The sequence below is a fragment of the Macaca nemestrina genome, chromosome 12 (assembly GCF_043159975.1).
Source record: "Macaca nemestrina isolate mMacNem1 chromosome 12, mMacNem.hap1, whole genome shotgun sequence".
Classification (NCBI taxonomy): Eukaryota; Metazoa; Chordata; class Mammalia; order Primates; family Cercopithecidae; genus Macaca; species Macaca nemestrina.
The window spans coordinates 75357211-75370909 of record NC_092136.1 but is presented as its reverse complement, the minus strand read 5'-3'; the positions used below and the strand labels follow the sequence as shown (position 1 = coordinate 75370909).

Sequence of the window (13699 nt, the reverse complement as noted above, 5' to 3'; positions counted from 1 at the left end):
CCATAGCCTTTTTTTTTTTTTTTTTTTTTTCCAGTAGACAGGGTTTCACTGTGTCACCCAGACTGGAGTACAGCAGTGCAATCATAGTTCACTGTAACCTCAAACCCCCAGGGTCAAGTGATCCCTTCAAGTAGTTGGGACTACAGGCATGCACCACAACACCCGGCTAACTTTTTTACTTTTTTACTTTTTGGTAGAGACGGGGGATCTCCCTATGTTGCCCAGGGTGGTCTTGAACTCCTGGCCTCAAAGGATTCTCCTACTTTGGCCTCCAGAGTAGCTGAGATCATAGACATGAGCAACAACCCCCAGCCTCATCGTAGCCTTTTGAAGTAGTAATTATTTCTCTTTTTATTTTATTTTATTTTTTTGAGACAGAGTCTCGTTCTGTCGCCCGGGCTGGAGTGCAGTGGTGCGATCTCAGCTCACTGCAACCTCTGCCTCCTGGGTTCAAGCAATTCTCCTGCCTCAACCTCCTGAGCAGCTGGGATTATAGGCATGCGCCACCATGCCTGGCTAATTTTTGTATTTTTTTAGTAGAGACAGAGTTTCACCATGTTCACCAGGCTGGTGTCAAACTCCTGACCTCAGATGATCTGCCCCCACCTTGGCCTCCCAAAGTGCTGGGATATTACAGGTGTAAGCCACCGCGCCTGGCCTTATCATTTCTTTATAACAGATGAGCAACATGGAGCCCAGAGAGGTTGGGTAACTTACCTAGGTCACACAGCTGGTGTCGAAAGCTTGTGCTCTTCCTGGGGCCAGGCCAGGAGCGAGAACAGCTGGGTCATTGATTTATAACTGTTGATAGCTTTACCCAGCCGTTAGACTAGGGGATCCTTGAGGAAAGGATCTATGTCATGTTCATTACCAAATGAGTCTGGGAAGAGTTGGTGCTTAGAAAATACTTCCACAAGTAGATCAAGTTCATTTATTCATTCATGTCCAGAAGCAGGGGGAAAGGCATTCCTGGCATCAGGAAAAGCTTGGGCAAAGGCATAGTGGCAAGACAGTTCCTTTCAGAGAAGTCAAGAACCTGGTATAGCTGGATGTCAGAATGAGGATGGGTGGCTGGGGAGAGCTGGGAGGCCAGGCTTTGAGGGGCTCTGAATGTCAAGTGGCAGCCCTTGGCCTTGACTAGGCAGGTCCAGGGAGGCTGCCCCCAGGTAGGAAAAGACCACCAAGGTGGTAATTGTAGTAGCTTCCATCACTGACCACTGACCACAGAGCGTCAGCCCTGGGCAGAACGTGTGACACACATTGTCTGATTTAAGCCCTCAGTTAATACTGGGAGGTTGGTGGGAGAGGAGAGGTTAAGTGACTTGCTCAAGGTAGCAAGGGGAGTGACTAGCCTGGAGTCTACCCAAGCCTATGCAGTGCCCTTGGCAATGGGCTGCCTCCCTCAGAACTCAGCTCAGGGGTTCTAGGATCTCTACCTTGCCAGGTCTCAGCCCTGACCCTGGGCGAGAACCGCTGGGGCCACAGCAGGCGGGGCACTCAGCACTTCTGGCTGCACAATGGCCCCTCTTGGTTCCCTGTCCCTCCTGGGTCTCTGCTGGGTTGCTGAAGGCCAGCTGACTCTGGGTTCCAGACGGCCCCTGCTTGGGTGGCGGGACTGGGAGTGAGTCCATATGGAGTCTTTTAGGGTTGTGGGGTCCTTAAGTGCCGTCGATGCAGCCTGCCCCTCAGAGAAGGCCTAGGAGAACAGCAGATCCAGGAGGAACCTGGTCCTAGAGTCTTGGAACCGAGGTGCCCAGAGCTGGGATCTGGGAGGCTCTTGGGTCCTCTAACATCACCAGGGTTCATAGAGACCCACTAGGCTAACATTTCCCAAAGCATGGATGAGGTCAGCAGCCTCAAGCAAAGGGCTCTGTGCTCAATATACTCAATAGACTCCCTGAGTTAAACAAAACCAAGCCTGTTGCTTTGCTGCAGGACTTCTCAGGGCCTTTAAAATGTAAATATGCATCCTGACTCTCCAAGCAGGGACATAGTACATTGTGTTCCCCAAATGGATCCCTTTTGTCAGTGTCTCACTGGAGCCCATTCTGGGAAATACAGTTTATAAGTACAAACACAGAGGCCCGAAGAGGGGCAATGAACTATCAAACATCACACAACGAGTTAATGGCCAAGTCTGGATTAGGTACTAAAATTTTCAAGTTCCAGGTCATCACAAAACTGAGTGGCTCTTTAATCCTTTATTAGGAATTCCTTGCATGGATATGGGACTTTACAACATAATAAATGGGTTTAGTAATCACATGAAACAATGATGGAAAACTCCAACCTCATGTTGCGCATCTAGTAAGGCTTCAGTTAATAGTATATATAATTATTGTGATTATAAGAATCTAGCGTTTCGCATGGTTTCTGGCACATAGCTGCTCAGTGTTGAATGAGTGTTGAATAAAGACTAATAATTCACAGCTGTGTGAGAACTAAATCAGGTGGTAGTGGTGAGCTTTGTGAACTATAGAGCTGTTTTGTTCGTATAATTATCATAAAGCTTAGGTAGGATGGGGGTTGTGATCCTGTGTTATGAATAGGGCCTGAGGCCCAGAGAGGGACAGTGATGCGCCCAAGGCACACGGGGTGGGAGGGGAATCCACTGCTCTGCCAGCCGGCACTTTGGGAGCCTTTCTTGGAAGGAGCCAGGAAACCAGGAGGCAAAGTCCACTGAAGGAAAGGCTGGGGTCAGAAGGGCGGTTGGAGGCCATGTGGCCCCTGACAACCCTGTCTCTCCTTCCATCGGTCATGGCCTTTCCATGGTGTGCAGGGCACTGTCCAAGACACCAGCAGCCCTGGCACTGAACCAGACGCAACACTGCAAGCAGCTGGAGGGCCTGGTGTCTGCACAGGTGCAGCTGTGCCGCAGCAACCTGGAGCTCATGCACACGGTGGTGCACGCTGCCCGTGAGGTCATGAAGGCCTGTCGCCGGGCCTTCGCCGACATGCGCTGGAACTGCTCCTCCATCGAGCTCGCCCCCAACTATTTGCTTGACCTGGAGAGAGGTAGGAGCTGGCAAAGCTGCTAAATGCGTGTGGGTGCGGGTGAAGGAATTCAGGCATCGATCTGTGTGTTTAGATGGAGGGATGGGTTCATGGGCGGGTGGATAATGGATTCATGGATGAATGACGGGTGGATACAGGCATGGATGAATGGGGCATGGGTGGATGAATTAATCATAAGATGGGTGTGTAGGCATGAATTCACAAATAAGTAAACACAGATGAGTGGCAATATCAGTGCAGGGGAGCCTGAAGACCAGCACATGTACCTGTGTGCCCCCGTGCATGAATGAAGGAATGAGCCAGGGCTGTGGCCTGCTGTACTTGAGGCCACATATCAGGGAGGCTCCTGGGAGGGGAGTCTAGAAACAAGAATGCTATAGAGCCCACCCTCAGGGCAGACAGGTGTGCCACAGGTAACACTGAACTGGGCTGCTGAAACTGTTGCACCATGCACAAAGCAGTGTAAAGACAGAACATCTCAAAGACTTCCTGCAGGTGGTGGCTTCTGGTGGGGGGTGTCTGGGGGGCCCATGTACAATAGGGAGGCTTTTGACAGACAGAAGTGCCCCAGTAGGTGCCATCTCTCTCCTGCACTGTAATAACTTTTCTTGTGGGTCCTAAACAGTAGCAGCTAATATTTGACAAATTCCTTTCTTCCTGAATTATTTGAACTCCAGAGCCAGCCTGTGAGGTAGGTGTTATCACCCATATTCTACAGTTAAGGAAACTGAGGCTGGAGAAGGGAAAGTGGCTTGCTAGTTAGGAGACAGAGCCAGGGCTCGGACCAATGGCCAGGACCCCGCAGCTGAGGCTCCTGAGTGCCCTATTTGTTTCCCAGGGCTGCTGTCCAATGGGCCACAACTAGCTGCTTGCAAACAACAGATGTGTATTGTCTCGAAGTTCTGGAGGCCGGAAGTCCAAAATTGAGGTGTCAGCAGAGCCGTGCTCCCCCTGAAGGTGCCAAGGAGGATCCTTCCTGGCCCGTCCCTAGCTCCTGGTGGCAGTTGGCCATCCTTGGCATTCTTTAGCTTGCAGCTGCGTCACTGCAGTCTCTGCCTCTGTCATCACAGGGCAAGCTCCCTCTTTGTGTGTCTGTGTATCCGAAATTCCCTTTTTACAGCCACTGGCCTAGGGCCCACCCTGATCTGATATGACCTTGTCTAAGCCCCATTACATCTGCAAAGACCCCACTTCATCATAAGATTATGCTCACAGGTCCAGGGGTCAGGACTTGAACACATCCTTCAGGGGGACACGGGTCCACACACAGCAGGCCCTTTGTGCATTCGTCTGGTGCATCAGGAGCTCAGAGCCTGGGCTTCACTACTGTAAAGCATCCCCTAACGCCAGTGCAGGGCAAGTGGGTGAAAGCCCAGAGCTGTGAGTGTGAGTAGGAGGACGTGGGCAAGGGCATGCCTGTGGGTGTGGGTCGAGTGTGGCTGTCAGCTGGTATATTCGGAAGGAATTGGGGAAGCAGGGGTGACAGCTCAATGGCCCTAGTGCCGACCCCTGCTGGCGCCACCTTGGTTACATGAGGGTGTGGGCGAAGGAGGAGGACCTCTGACCTGGGCAGCTGACCTTTCCCTCCCACCCCCAGGGACCCGGGAGTCGGCCTTCGTGTATGCGCTGTCGGCCGCCGCCATCAGCCACGCCATCGCCCGGGCCTGCACCTCCGGCGACCTGCCGGGCTGCTCCTGCGGCCCCGTCCCAGGTGAGCCACCCGGGCCCGGGAACCGCTGGGGAGGATGTGCGGACAACCTGAGCTACGGGCTCCTCATGGGGGCCAAGTTTTCCGATGCTCCTATGAAGGTGAAAAAAACAGGATCCCAAGCCAATAAACTGATGCGTCTACACAACAGTGAAGTGGGGAGACAGGTAACCACCCACCCCACCCAGCCCCAGATAGTTGTGCTTGTACCATTGGCCGGAAAAGGGCCACCCAGCGTGCCCCGATGGTGGGGGGTGCGGGGGGACGGGCCCTGACTGGCCCACACCTGACGTGCCTCACACCGTCCTCATCCTCAGCCCTTCCCTTGCCAGCTGCTTGGGGTTTGTCTCGCTTTCCTCCTCCAGGGGGTCCACCGGGGTTTGGGTTGTCCAAGCAGAAGGAGCACTGAACTAGGAGTCAGGCGCTCTGAGTTCTGGCCTTGGCTCTGGCACTAAACTCACTTAGGGACATTGGGAAAGTCAGTGCCTCTCTAGCCTCAGCTGTTCCCATCTATAAAATGGTGGAGGTGACCTGGTGCTGAGTCCCCATCTGTCATGTTCCTCAGGCTGTCCCTCCCTCCAGGGTGTGGAGAGGGCTGTGGTCAACAGAAGCCTATCCTAAGGGCTCATCTGCTTGGATGTAACGGGGACTCCCACCCATACCCACTGCAGCCGCTAGAACAGTTTCCTCCAGCATTCATTACTATCAGGTTTTCATTCATTCCTCACCTCACTGCCCAAAGGACTGGGGTGAGTGGACCCGTAAGTGAATGAACTTTCTACCAATCTGTGTTGCAGACACTGTGCTTGTTGCTCCATACATTTCTGTTCTGTGGTCACAGAACAACTCGGGCAGGCCTTGTTGTCCCCTTTTCACAGATGGAGAAAGGACCGTGAATGGCAGGGATGGCCACTTGGCCAGAGCTGCATGTGCAGATGGCATCTCATTAGCTCCTCCCTGCACCCCTTAGCCCCATTTTACAGAGGCACTAAGTGAGGCTGAAAGCACTTCAGTGGCTCAGACCTACAGCACGATAGAGCCCAGGACTGTGGGACTCCCAAGTTCAGGGATTTCCGTGGCCTCATCTGCTCTCAAGGGTCTGACTTGTGTGAGGATTCTAGGATGTCCAGGCCATCCTTGGACAGTTAGGGAAACTGAGGCCAAATCATACTGTGGATCTATAGCAAAGCCTGGCCAGGAACTCAGGACTCCTGCCTCCTGGCCCTGCTTACCTGTCCCCGACCCCTGCTCATGAAACCCAGTGCGAGCCCTTCACCAGCGGCCTGCACGCCCACCACCACGGCCACGCCCACCATCATGGCCAGGCCAGCTGGACGCCACATGCTGCCAGGGGCACAGCCCTCCCCTCCCCACCATGCAGTCCAAAGAGGATCTTCAGCCTCAGGGCAAATCAGGACCGTCCCTGAGGCCATCTGCAAAAGGGGCCAGTATCCCCGAAAGCTGCAGGGCTGCTGAGGATTAAATGAGATCACAAACACATGTTTAGTACCTCGGGAAGTTCCAGGCCCCTTCCCCCAGCTTATGCTGAGCAGCAGAACCTAGTTCACCTTCCCTTGATGGCTCACCAGTGCCTCGGTGCCCTGCAGTCCTGCTGACTTCATCCCTGTGACCTCCATAGACTTTTCTCAGCAAATTCCAGATTGGGTACCCAAAAGTACTCCCTGGGTCCTCACTTCCTGGCACTGGAGAGGAGAGGAGCCCTGGGACCTTGGCCAGCTTCCCCACTAACTCACTTGTCTTGGGCAAGTCCTGCCCACTCTGTGCCTCAGTTTCTCCATCTCTCTGATGCAGGGGATGGACCCAGGTTCCCATGACTCTTGCAGGTCTATGAACAGGAGAGGCAGGAGGGCAGGCCTGGGCAGGGGAATCCAAGTCTTGTGTTGAAAGAAGGGTTTAAAAGGCAGAACTGGAAGGCCTGTAGAAGGCATCTAACTTCTGCCCCTCAGGTATGAATGGAGAAACTGAGGCCCAGGGAAGCTGGTGGGCCTGAGTCCTTTTTGAAGCCAGGGCAAGAGGCTCCCCAAGCCTCTGAGCCCAAGGGGTCTCCGCCATAGTTATTACTTAAATGGATTTTTCAAAACCAGCATTGATTTAACTTTTATGGTTCACAAAACCCTTTTGTGTGTGCCATCTCATTTCATCCTTACAGCTCTCTGCAGGGCAGGAATTATGTGCTCGCTTTGCACGAAAGAAGACAGAGGCCCTGAGTGGTGACGTGGCTTGCTGAGGGTGGCCTGGCAGGAGCACTGGCAGTGGGGGGAAAGCCGGCCAGGTGGCAGGGAGGTGCCCCCTGCACTCACCCCTGCCTTTTATCCCCTTCCTACGCTCCTCCCTTCCTTCCTTCTCTTCTTTTCTTCCTTTTTTCCAGCAAGCATTTAGTGAATGAAAAAGCATGGAACAATTAAAAGCCACCACTTTTGGAATCACCCTCAGATCTGGGTTCAAATCCCAGCTCCTTGATTTTCTGACTGCACCCTTGGGCATGAGACTTAGCCTCTCTGAGCTAGTGTTTCTTCTTTTTAAAATGGGGGAAGTAAGGATACCTCCCTTGAAGGGCTGTTGTGGTGATCAATCTCCATTATGCGTTAGAGCGCTTGGTGTACAGTAGGTGCTCAATAATGACATCCCTATCCCTGCAAATGCCTTTCTTCCTGCCCCTCAGCTGTCCCCCAAGGTTGCAGGAAGGCCCACACCACCTCCAAGCTTTAAAGCAAAAAGCTCTATCACTTGAGGCTCCAGCAGGCAGTGACTCCCTGAGCACCCAGCCATGGGTGGGTGGGGCTGGGGTCCTGGGGCAGGCCAGGGAGGGGACTCTGGCCACCCAGCCGACGCCTTCCCCTGTCTGCAGGCTCTGCGCGCCTCTCTGGAAATGAAGTGTAAGTGCCATGGGGTGTCTGGCTCCTGCTCCATCCGCACCTGCTGGAAGGGGCTGCAGGAGCTACGGGATGTGGCTGCTGACCTCAAGACCCGATACCTGTCGGCCACCAAGGTAGTGCACCGACCCATGGGCACCCGCAAGCACCTGGTGCCCAAAGACCTGGATATCCGGCCTGTGAAGGACTCAGAACTCGTCTATCTGCAGAGCTCACCTGACTTCTGCATGAAGAATGAGAAGGTGGGCTCCCACGGAACACAAGACAGGTGAGGCCTGCCGCCACCTTGGTGGGAAAGGGTCACCTGTGTTGCACATACTGTTCCCCAACTCAGGGCCATGCACACAGCAGGGACTCAGGTGGCATTTGGGGAATGGAGTCCCTGCTCAGTTGAGGGAGTTGGCCCCAGAACTGCTAAGTGGAGATGCCAGGGTCCTAGGGTCCCCTGCAGAGCTGCTGGGAGCACCTGTTCTGCACTGTGCCTGGCAGGGGCCCAGGGAATGGGGGCTGATGGGAGGCTCCTGCTCTACCTTCCCCAGCTGGGGAGACAGATGCAAAGAAACAATGACGCTACTGGGAGACGGGACAGGAACGAGGCTGCCCAACATAAGATAGGTGCTCAGAAAATGTTTGGCAGATGAACAGATGAAGGGTAAAGGCCATACAGCCTGCTCGTTGCACAGCAAAGGGACTGAGGTGCCAGGGGAGATGGGGACAGCCTACAATGAGTGAGGGAGAGCGATGTCTGCCTGCATTCCATGCAGCGACACTGCCCCTGTGTCCTCGCCTCTGTGAGCCCTCTCCCCGGCCCCCTGCTCCTCCCATCTCCTCCTGGGGACCCTGAGCCTGGAACCCTACCACAGCCCCAGTCACAACTGCTGCAGTCGGCTCAGGACAGGAGAGTGAGGGAGCCAGGGGTGACTGCAGACCTACTGTGTGCTGGGTGGGGTTGGTGAGGACTGCACAAGCAGCATTTCCTGAAGACGGTGCTGGCGAAAGCTGGTCCCGATCTACGAGAGAAAGAGCTCTGTCATCACATGCTTTTGGGAAATTCTCTGGCAATTCACAAGGCACTAGAACATATGAAAGGCTCTGAGGAATCTGCAGTAAAGATCTGTTTAAGCCAGTGTTTCCCAGAGGTGTTTGGCCACGGAACGCTTTTATTAAGGAGCCCCTAATAGCATTCCACAAAACTCGTGTTCTCGGGGTTAAAAGAATATTGCACCAGAGAGTGGGTGTCTGGGAACGTGTCTGGCACATAGTTGGTGCACAGCCAGCGTTGACTTCCTCCGCAGCCCACGTTCCTGTCTCCAGGAGAGGGAGGGGTGGGCTGGGGGGCTGCATCCCCACAGGCCAGGGCAGCAGGCTCTGTGAGGAGGCCCAGGCTCCCATCTGGAGGCCAGATTGAGGGGGTCGACAGAGGGAAGATGGAACCAGGTCAGGCCAAGGAGACAGGAAGAAGCCAGAGGCTGGGCTGAGGTAGATGGGGATGGGGGAGTTAGAGGAGGATTCTAGAACATGGAGGGCTGCAGGAGGCCCACAGAGGACCCGAGAGTGAAGAAAGGGTCTTCCTGGATCCATGTGCAGCTCTGTGTGTGTCAGGGAGGGCACAGCAGGGGGACTCGAGCACATCCTTCACTGATCTGAGGCTCAGGCTTGTCTTCCGCACAGTGGGGAGGGCACGCAGGGTTGTCGCGTGATCTCCAAGCACACGTACCTAGCATCTCCCTCTCCCCTTCCGTCCTGGGCAGTCTCCCCTCCCACTGTGCCCTCTCTCCCAGTCGCCCCTCCCTCCTGATGAGGAGGCCCCGCCCACAGCACCACCCATCCTCCTGCTTCCTTCGCAGCCCCCACAGGTCTCCTGCCTTGCGGCTCCGGTCCTTCCCCAGGGAGGGCCCTTGCAGGCATCTGTGTTAGTTGGCTTTTGCTGCGGTAACAAACAGCCCCAATTTCTCAGTAATTCACAACCACAGACATTTCTCGTGCCCATTACATGAGACTGCAGGTCAGCTGTATCTCTGCCTGGCTCTGGTAGGTGCTGGTGGGGGATCCCCAAGGGCTCAGGTCATGACAGGAAAGCTTGGTGTGAGGGGAGCCCAGAGGGTCCCTGATCCAGCCTGGACATCAAGGAAGGCTTCCTAGAGGAGGGGAAATGTGAGATTGATGATTAGGTTGGGGGTTGGATGTAAGCGAGCTTGGTGAACTGTGCAAGGTGTGTGCATGTGGGGTATCTCTAGAGGCTGGCTCCCTCGCTGCGGAAGATACCTTGCAGCCTCCTCAAATCTAACCTGCGGAAACCGAGGCCTAATCTGCAGTCAATATTCCAAACCCTAGCCCTCTTGTTATATTTCTTCCAGAGGCTTGCACCTCTGAAACCCACACATCCCCCACCACCCACAGTTTGAGCCACCCTGTGCCCTGGGAGCCAGGCATCCCAATGGCCCTTCCCTGGGCCTGTGGCCCCACTGGCCCCAATCCTGGTCCCAGGCACCTGGGCCTTGTCTGAATCTGACATTGGAAGCCAAGTTTTCAGACAATGCATGTCAGGGATCCAGAAATTTAAAAAAGAACCCTGTCTCCTTCCTACCACTCAGGGTAGAGTGCTCAGCCAGAGCCTTCAGGAGAAGGCTGAGGGGGAACTCATGGATGCTGAGTGACCAAACAAAGCCCAAAAAGGTTCAGTGACTTGCCTTAAGTCACACAGCCACTAAGTGGCAGAGCTGGGGCTTGAACCCAGGTCTCTCCAGCTGTGGGGCATGTCTTCTTCCGGGAACTGCTGGCAGCCCCCACTTACTTGTCACTGGCTGGCTCTCCCCAGATGCTCCCCTCCTTCTGCCCATGGCCCCTTCCAGCTCAGGCCTGGCCTCTCCCCCAGTACTGATCAGCCTCCTCCGGGCCTCCAGCTCTCCCCTTCCATCTGCTCTCACTGTTCTGAGGGCAGGCCTGGTCTTCTGCCTTTGCCCAGGCTATTCCCTCTACCCCAGCACTTCTTCCCTCCTCTGCACGGTGGAGTGCTGCTCCTCCTTCATGAATGGCCTAGATGGCCTCTCCTCTTCCAGGAAGCCCTCCTGGACTCTCAAGACCTTGTACTCACCCCGGGCAAGGCCCCTCTCCCTTCTGTGTCTGTTTCCCCATCAGTAAATATGAGGATTGCATTCGGTCGTCTCTAGGACTTTCCCACATTGGACATTCTGGGATTCCTCAGTCCACATGTGGGGACCATTTGTCCCTGTCAGTGCCCCAGCCCCCTGCTGCTCTGTCCGCAGCTACATCTCATGAAAACACTCCCTGTCTAGCCTCAGCCTGGCTAGAGGAGCCACCAGTCTGAACAGATGATTTGTCACTAGGCAGAAGAACTGAGAGCAGTGGAAGCATGTTTGCATTTTATAGGGACCTTCAATGCCTTCGCATCCCACATTTGGGAAGAAATGCAGCCCCTGCCGGCTTCCACGCCCCGCCCTTTAGGGTAGGGAGAGCAAGCCAGGGCCTTAGTTTTAGTCCCCGAGTTTAAGCCTCTGCCCTTTGCTGAGCCTGTTTTCATCTGCATAATGGACATAATAATACCACTGACCCAAGGGCCCTGAGCACCTCCACTAAGATAAGACACTGGAGGGAGTGCCTGACCCACAGGAGGCACATGGCCAACAGACCCCTCTTCCTCCACGAGCAGCATGTCCAATGCCCACTGGGGCTTCTAGTATTTCAGCATTTATGCTAGGATTCTAAAAATCAAATGGTCTTTACATCTCTCATAATATTTAATTAAACATTAAATATGGCCGGGTGTGGTGGCACATGCCTGTAATCCTAGCTACTTGGGAAGCTAAGGCAGGAGAATCGCTTGAACCCAGGAGACAGAGGTTGCAGTGAGCTGAGATTGCACCACTGCACTCCAGCCTGGGCGACAGAGCGAGACTCTGTCTCAAAAAAAAAAAAAATTACACATAAACACATAAAGGTAGGATTATTAGATTGGTGGGAGGGTCTTTCCAGTATTTAGAAGTAGAAGAAATAGAAAAAAGATACCTCCAAGAAAACAAAACAAGGCTGGGCACGGCAGCTCATGCCTGTAATCCTAGCAGTTTGGATGGCTGAGGTGGGAGGATTGCTTGAGCTTAGGAGTTCAACACCAGCCTGAGCAATATAGTAGGATTCCATCGCTACAAAAATAAAAATTAAAAAATTAGCCAGGCCGCGGTGGCTCAAGCCTGTAATCCCAGCACTTTGGGAGGCCGAGACGGGCGGATCACGAGGTCAGGAGATCGAGACCATCCTGGCTAACACCGTGAAACCCCGTCTCTACTAAAAATACAAAAAACTAGCCGGGCGAGGTGGCGGGCGCCTGTAGTCCCAGCTACTCCGGAGGCTGAGGCAGGAGAATGGCGTAAACCCGGGAGGCGGAGCTTGCAGTGAGCTGAGATCCGGCCACTGCACTCCAGCCCGGGCTACAGAGCAAGACTCCGTCTCAAAAAAAAAAAAAAAAAAAAAAAAAAAAAAAAAATTAGCCAGGCATGGTGGTGTGTGCCTGTAGTCGCAGCTACTCAGGAGGCCGAGGTGGGAAGAGCACTTGAGCCGGGGGCCTGGGTTGGCGGGGAGGTGGGGGTCAAGGCTGAGGGGAGCCATGATCACAACCACTGCACTCCAGCCTGGGCGTGAGACCCCATCTCAGAAAAAATAAAAGAAAATAGCTCCATCATTTTGGCAACCCCTTATTAGAAATATAGGGGAAAGTTAGAAGTACCTTCAGGTAAGAGGATTGTTTAAAAGTCCCCAAAGATCAAGACAGCTTCTAAGAAGGGCTGAGTCGGTGGCCATGGGAGATGCTGCCAGCTGCCTGGCTGGGAGTCATAGGAGATGCTGCCGGCTGCCTGGCTGGGAGTCATGGGGTGTTGGTGGGTCGGTGACCAAGGCATGCACTGACCTCCTTCCTGCCCCCACAACAGGCAGTGCAACAAGACATCCAATGGAAGTGACAGCTGCGATCTTATGTGCTGCGGGCGTGGCTACAACCCCTACACAGACCGCGTGGTGGAGCGGTGCCACTGTAAGTACCACTGGTGCTGCTACGTCACCTGCCGCAGGTGTGAGCGTACCGTGGAGCGCTATGTCTGCAAGTGAGGCCCTGCCCTCCGCCCCATGCAGGAGCGAGGACTCTGCTCAAGGACCCTCAGCACCTGGGGCCAGGGGTCTGGAGACACTCCATGGATTCTGCTTGTGAATTCCAGATGCCAGGCATGGGAGGCGGCTTGTGCTTTGCCTTCACTTGGAAGCCACCAGGAACAGAAGGTCTGGCCACCCTGGAAGGAGGGCCGGGACATCAAAGGAAACCGACAAGATTAAAAATAACTTGGCAGCCTGAGGTCCTGGAGTGCCCATGGGCTGGTCTAAGGAGCGGGGCTTGGGATTGGTGAGACTGATACAGACGTGACCTTTCAGGGCCACAGAGACCAGCCTCCGGGAACGGGTCTGCCCGCCTTCTTCAGAATGTTCTGCGGGACCCCCTGGCCCACCCTGGGGTCAGAGCCTGCTGGGCCAACCACATGGAACCACTAGCTTGGGTTGTAAATGTTTTCCTTTGTTTTTTTGATTTTTCTTCCTTTGGGATGTGGAAGCTACAGAAATATTTATAAAGCATAGCTTTTTCTTTGGGGTAGCACTTCTCGATTCCTCTTTATATATTTTATATATATAAATATATATGTGTGTGTATATATATATATATATAATGATCTCTATTTTAAAACAAGCTTTCTAAGCAGCTGTACGAAATAAATGCTGAGTGAGCCCCAGCCCGCCCCTGCAGTTCCCGGCCTCCTTGAGTGAACTCAGCAGACCCTGGGGCTGGCAGAGGGAGCTCTCCAGTTTCCAGGCAAGGCGGCTTCCGATTGATGTCCCTTCTCCCCCCGCGCTCCCCCACACCGGGCCCTGGCCCTGATCTCCCTGTAAGATCTCTTGGTCAAGGGCGAGGACAGACGTCGTGAAACATAAACCCAGCTGGCAGCATCTTTTTTCCTCAGGGACACACATGCATGCGCGGCTCAAAGCCTGGCCATGTTGTCAGGCCTGCCTGCTAAGCTGGCTT

At 54.1% G+C, this 13699-nt stretch overlaps 1 protein-coding gene across 3 annotated transcripts in view; it reads left to right on the top strand.

Moving 5' to 3' along the window:
• LOC105468775 (Wnt family member 11) overlaps positions 1–13699 on the top strand; it is a 24908-nt gene extending 11209 nt beyond the window's left edge. For 2 of the 3 annotated variants that reach the window (XM_011719118.2, XM_071075323.1), the window contains exons 3-7: positions 2780–3015; positions 4613–4890; positions 7593–7885; positions 12561–12661; positions 12843–13699. In XM_011719118.2, the coding sequence (XP_011717420.1) occupies positions 2780–3015; positions 4613–4890; positions 7593–7885; positions 12561–12661; positions 12843–12976 (1042 nt within the window). In that variant the 3' untranslated portion in view covers positions 12977–13699. Of the gene's footprint in view, positions 1–2779; positions 3016–4612; positions 4891–7592; positions 7886–12560 lie in introns of all 3 variants that reach the window. The other variant, XM_071075324.1, reaches the window with a different exon arrangement.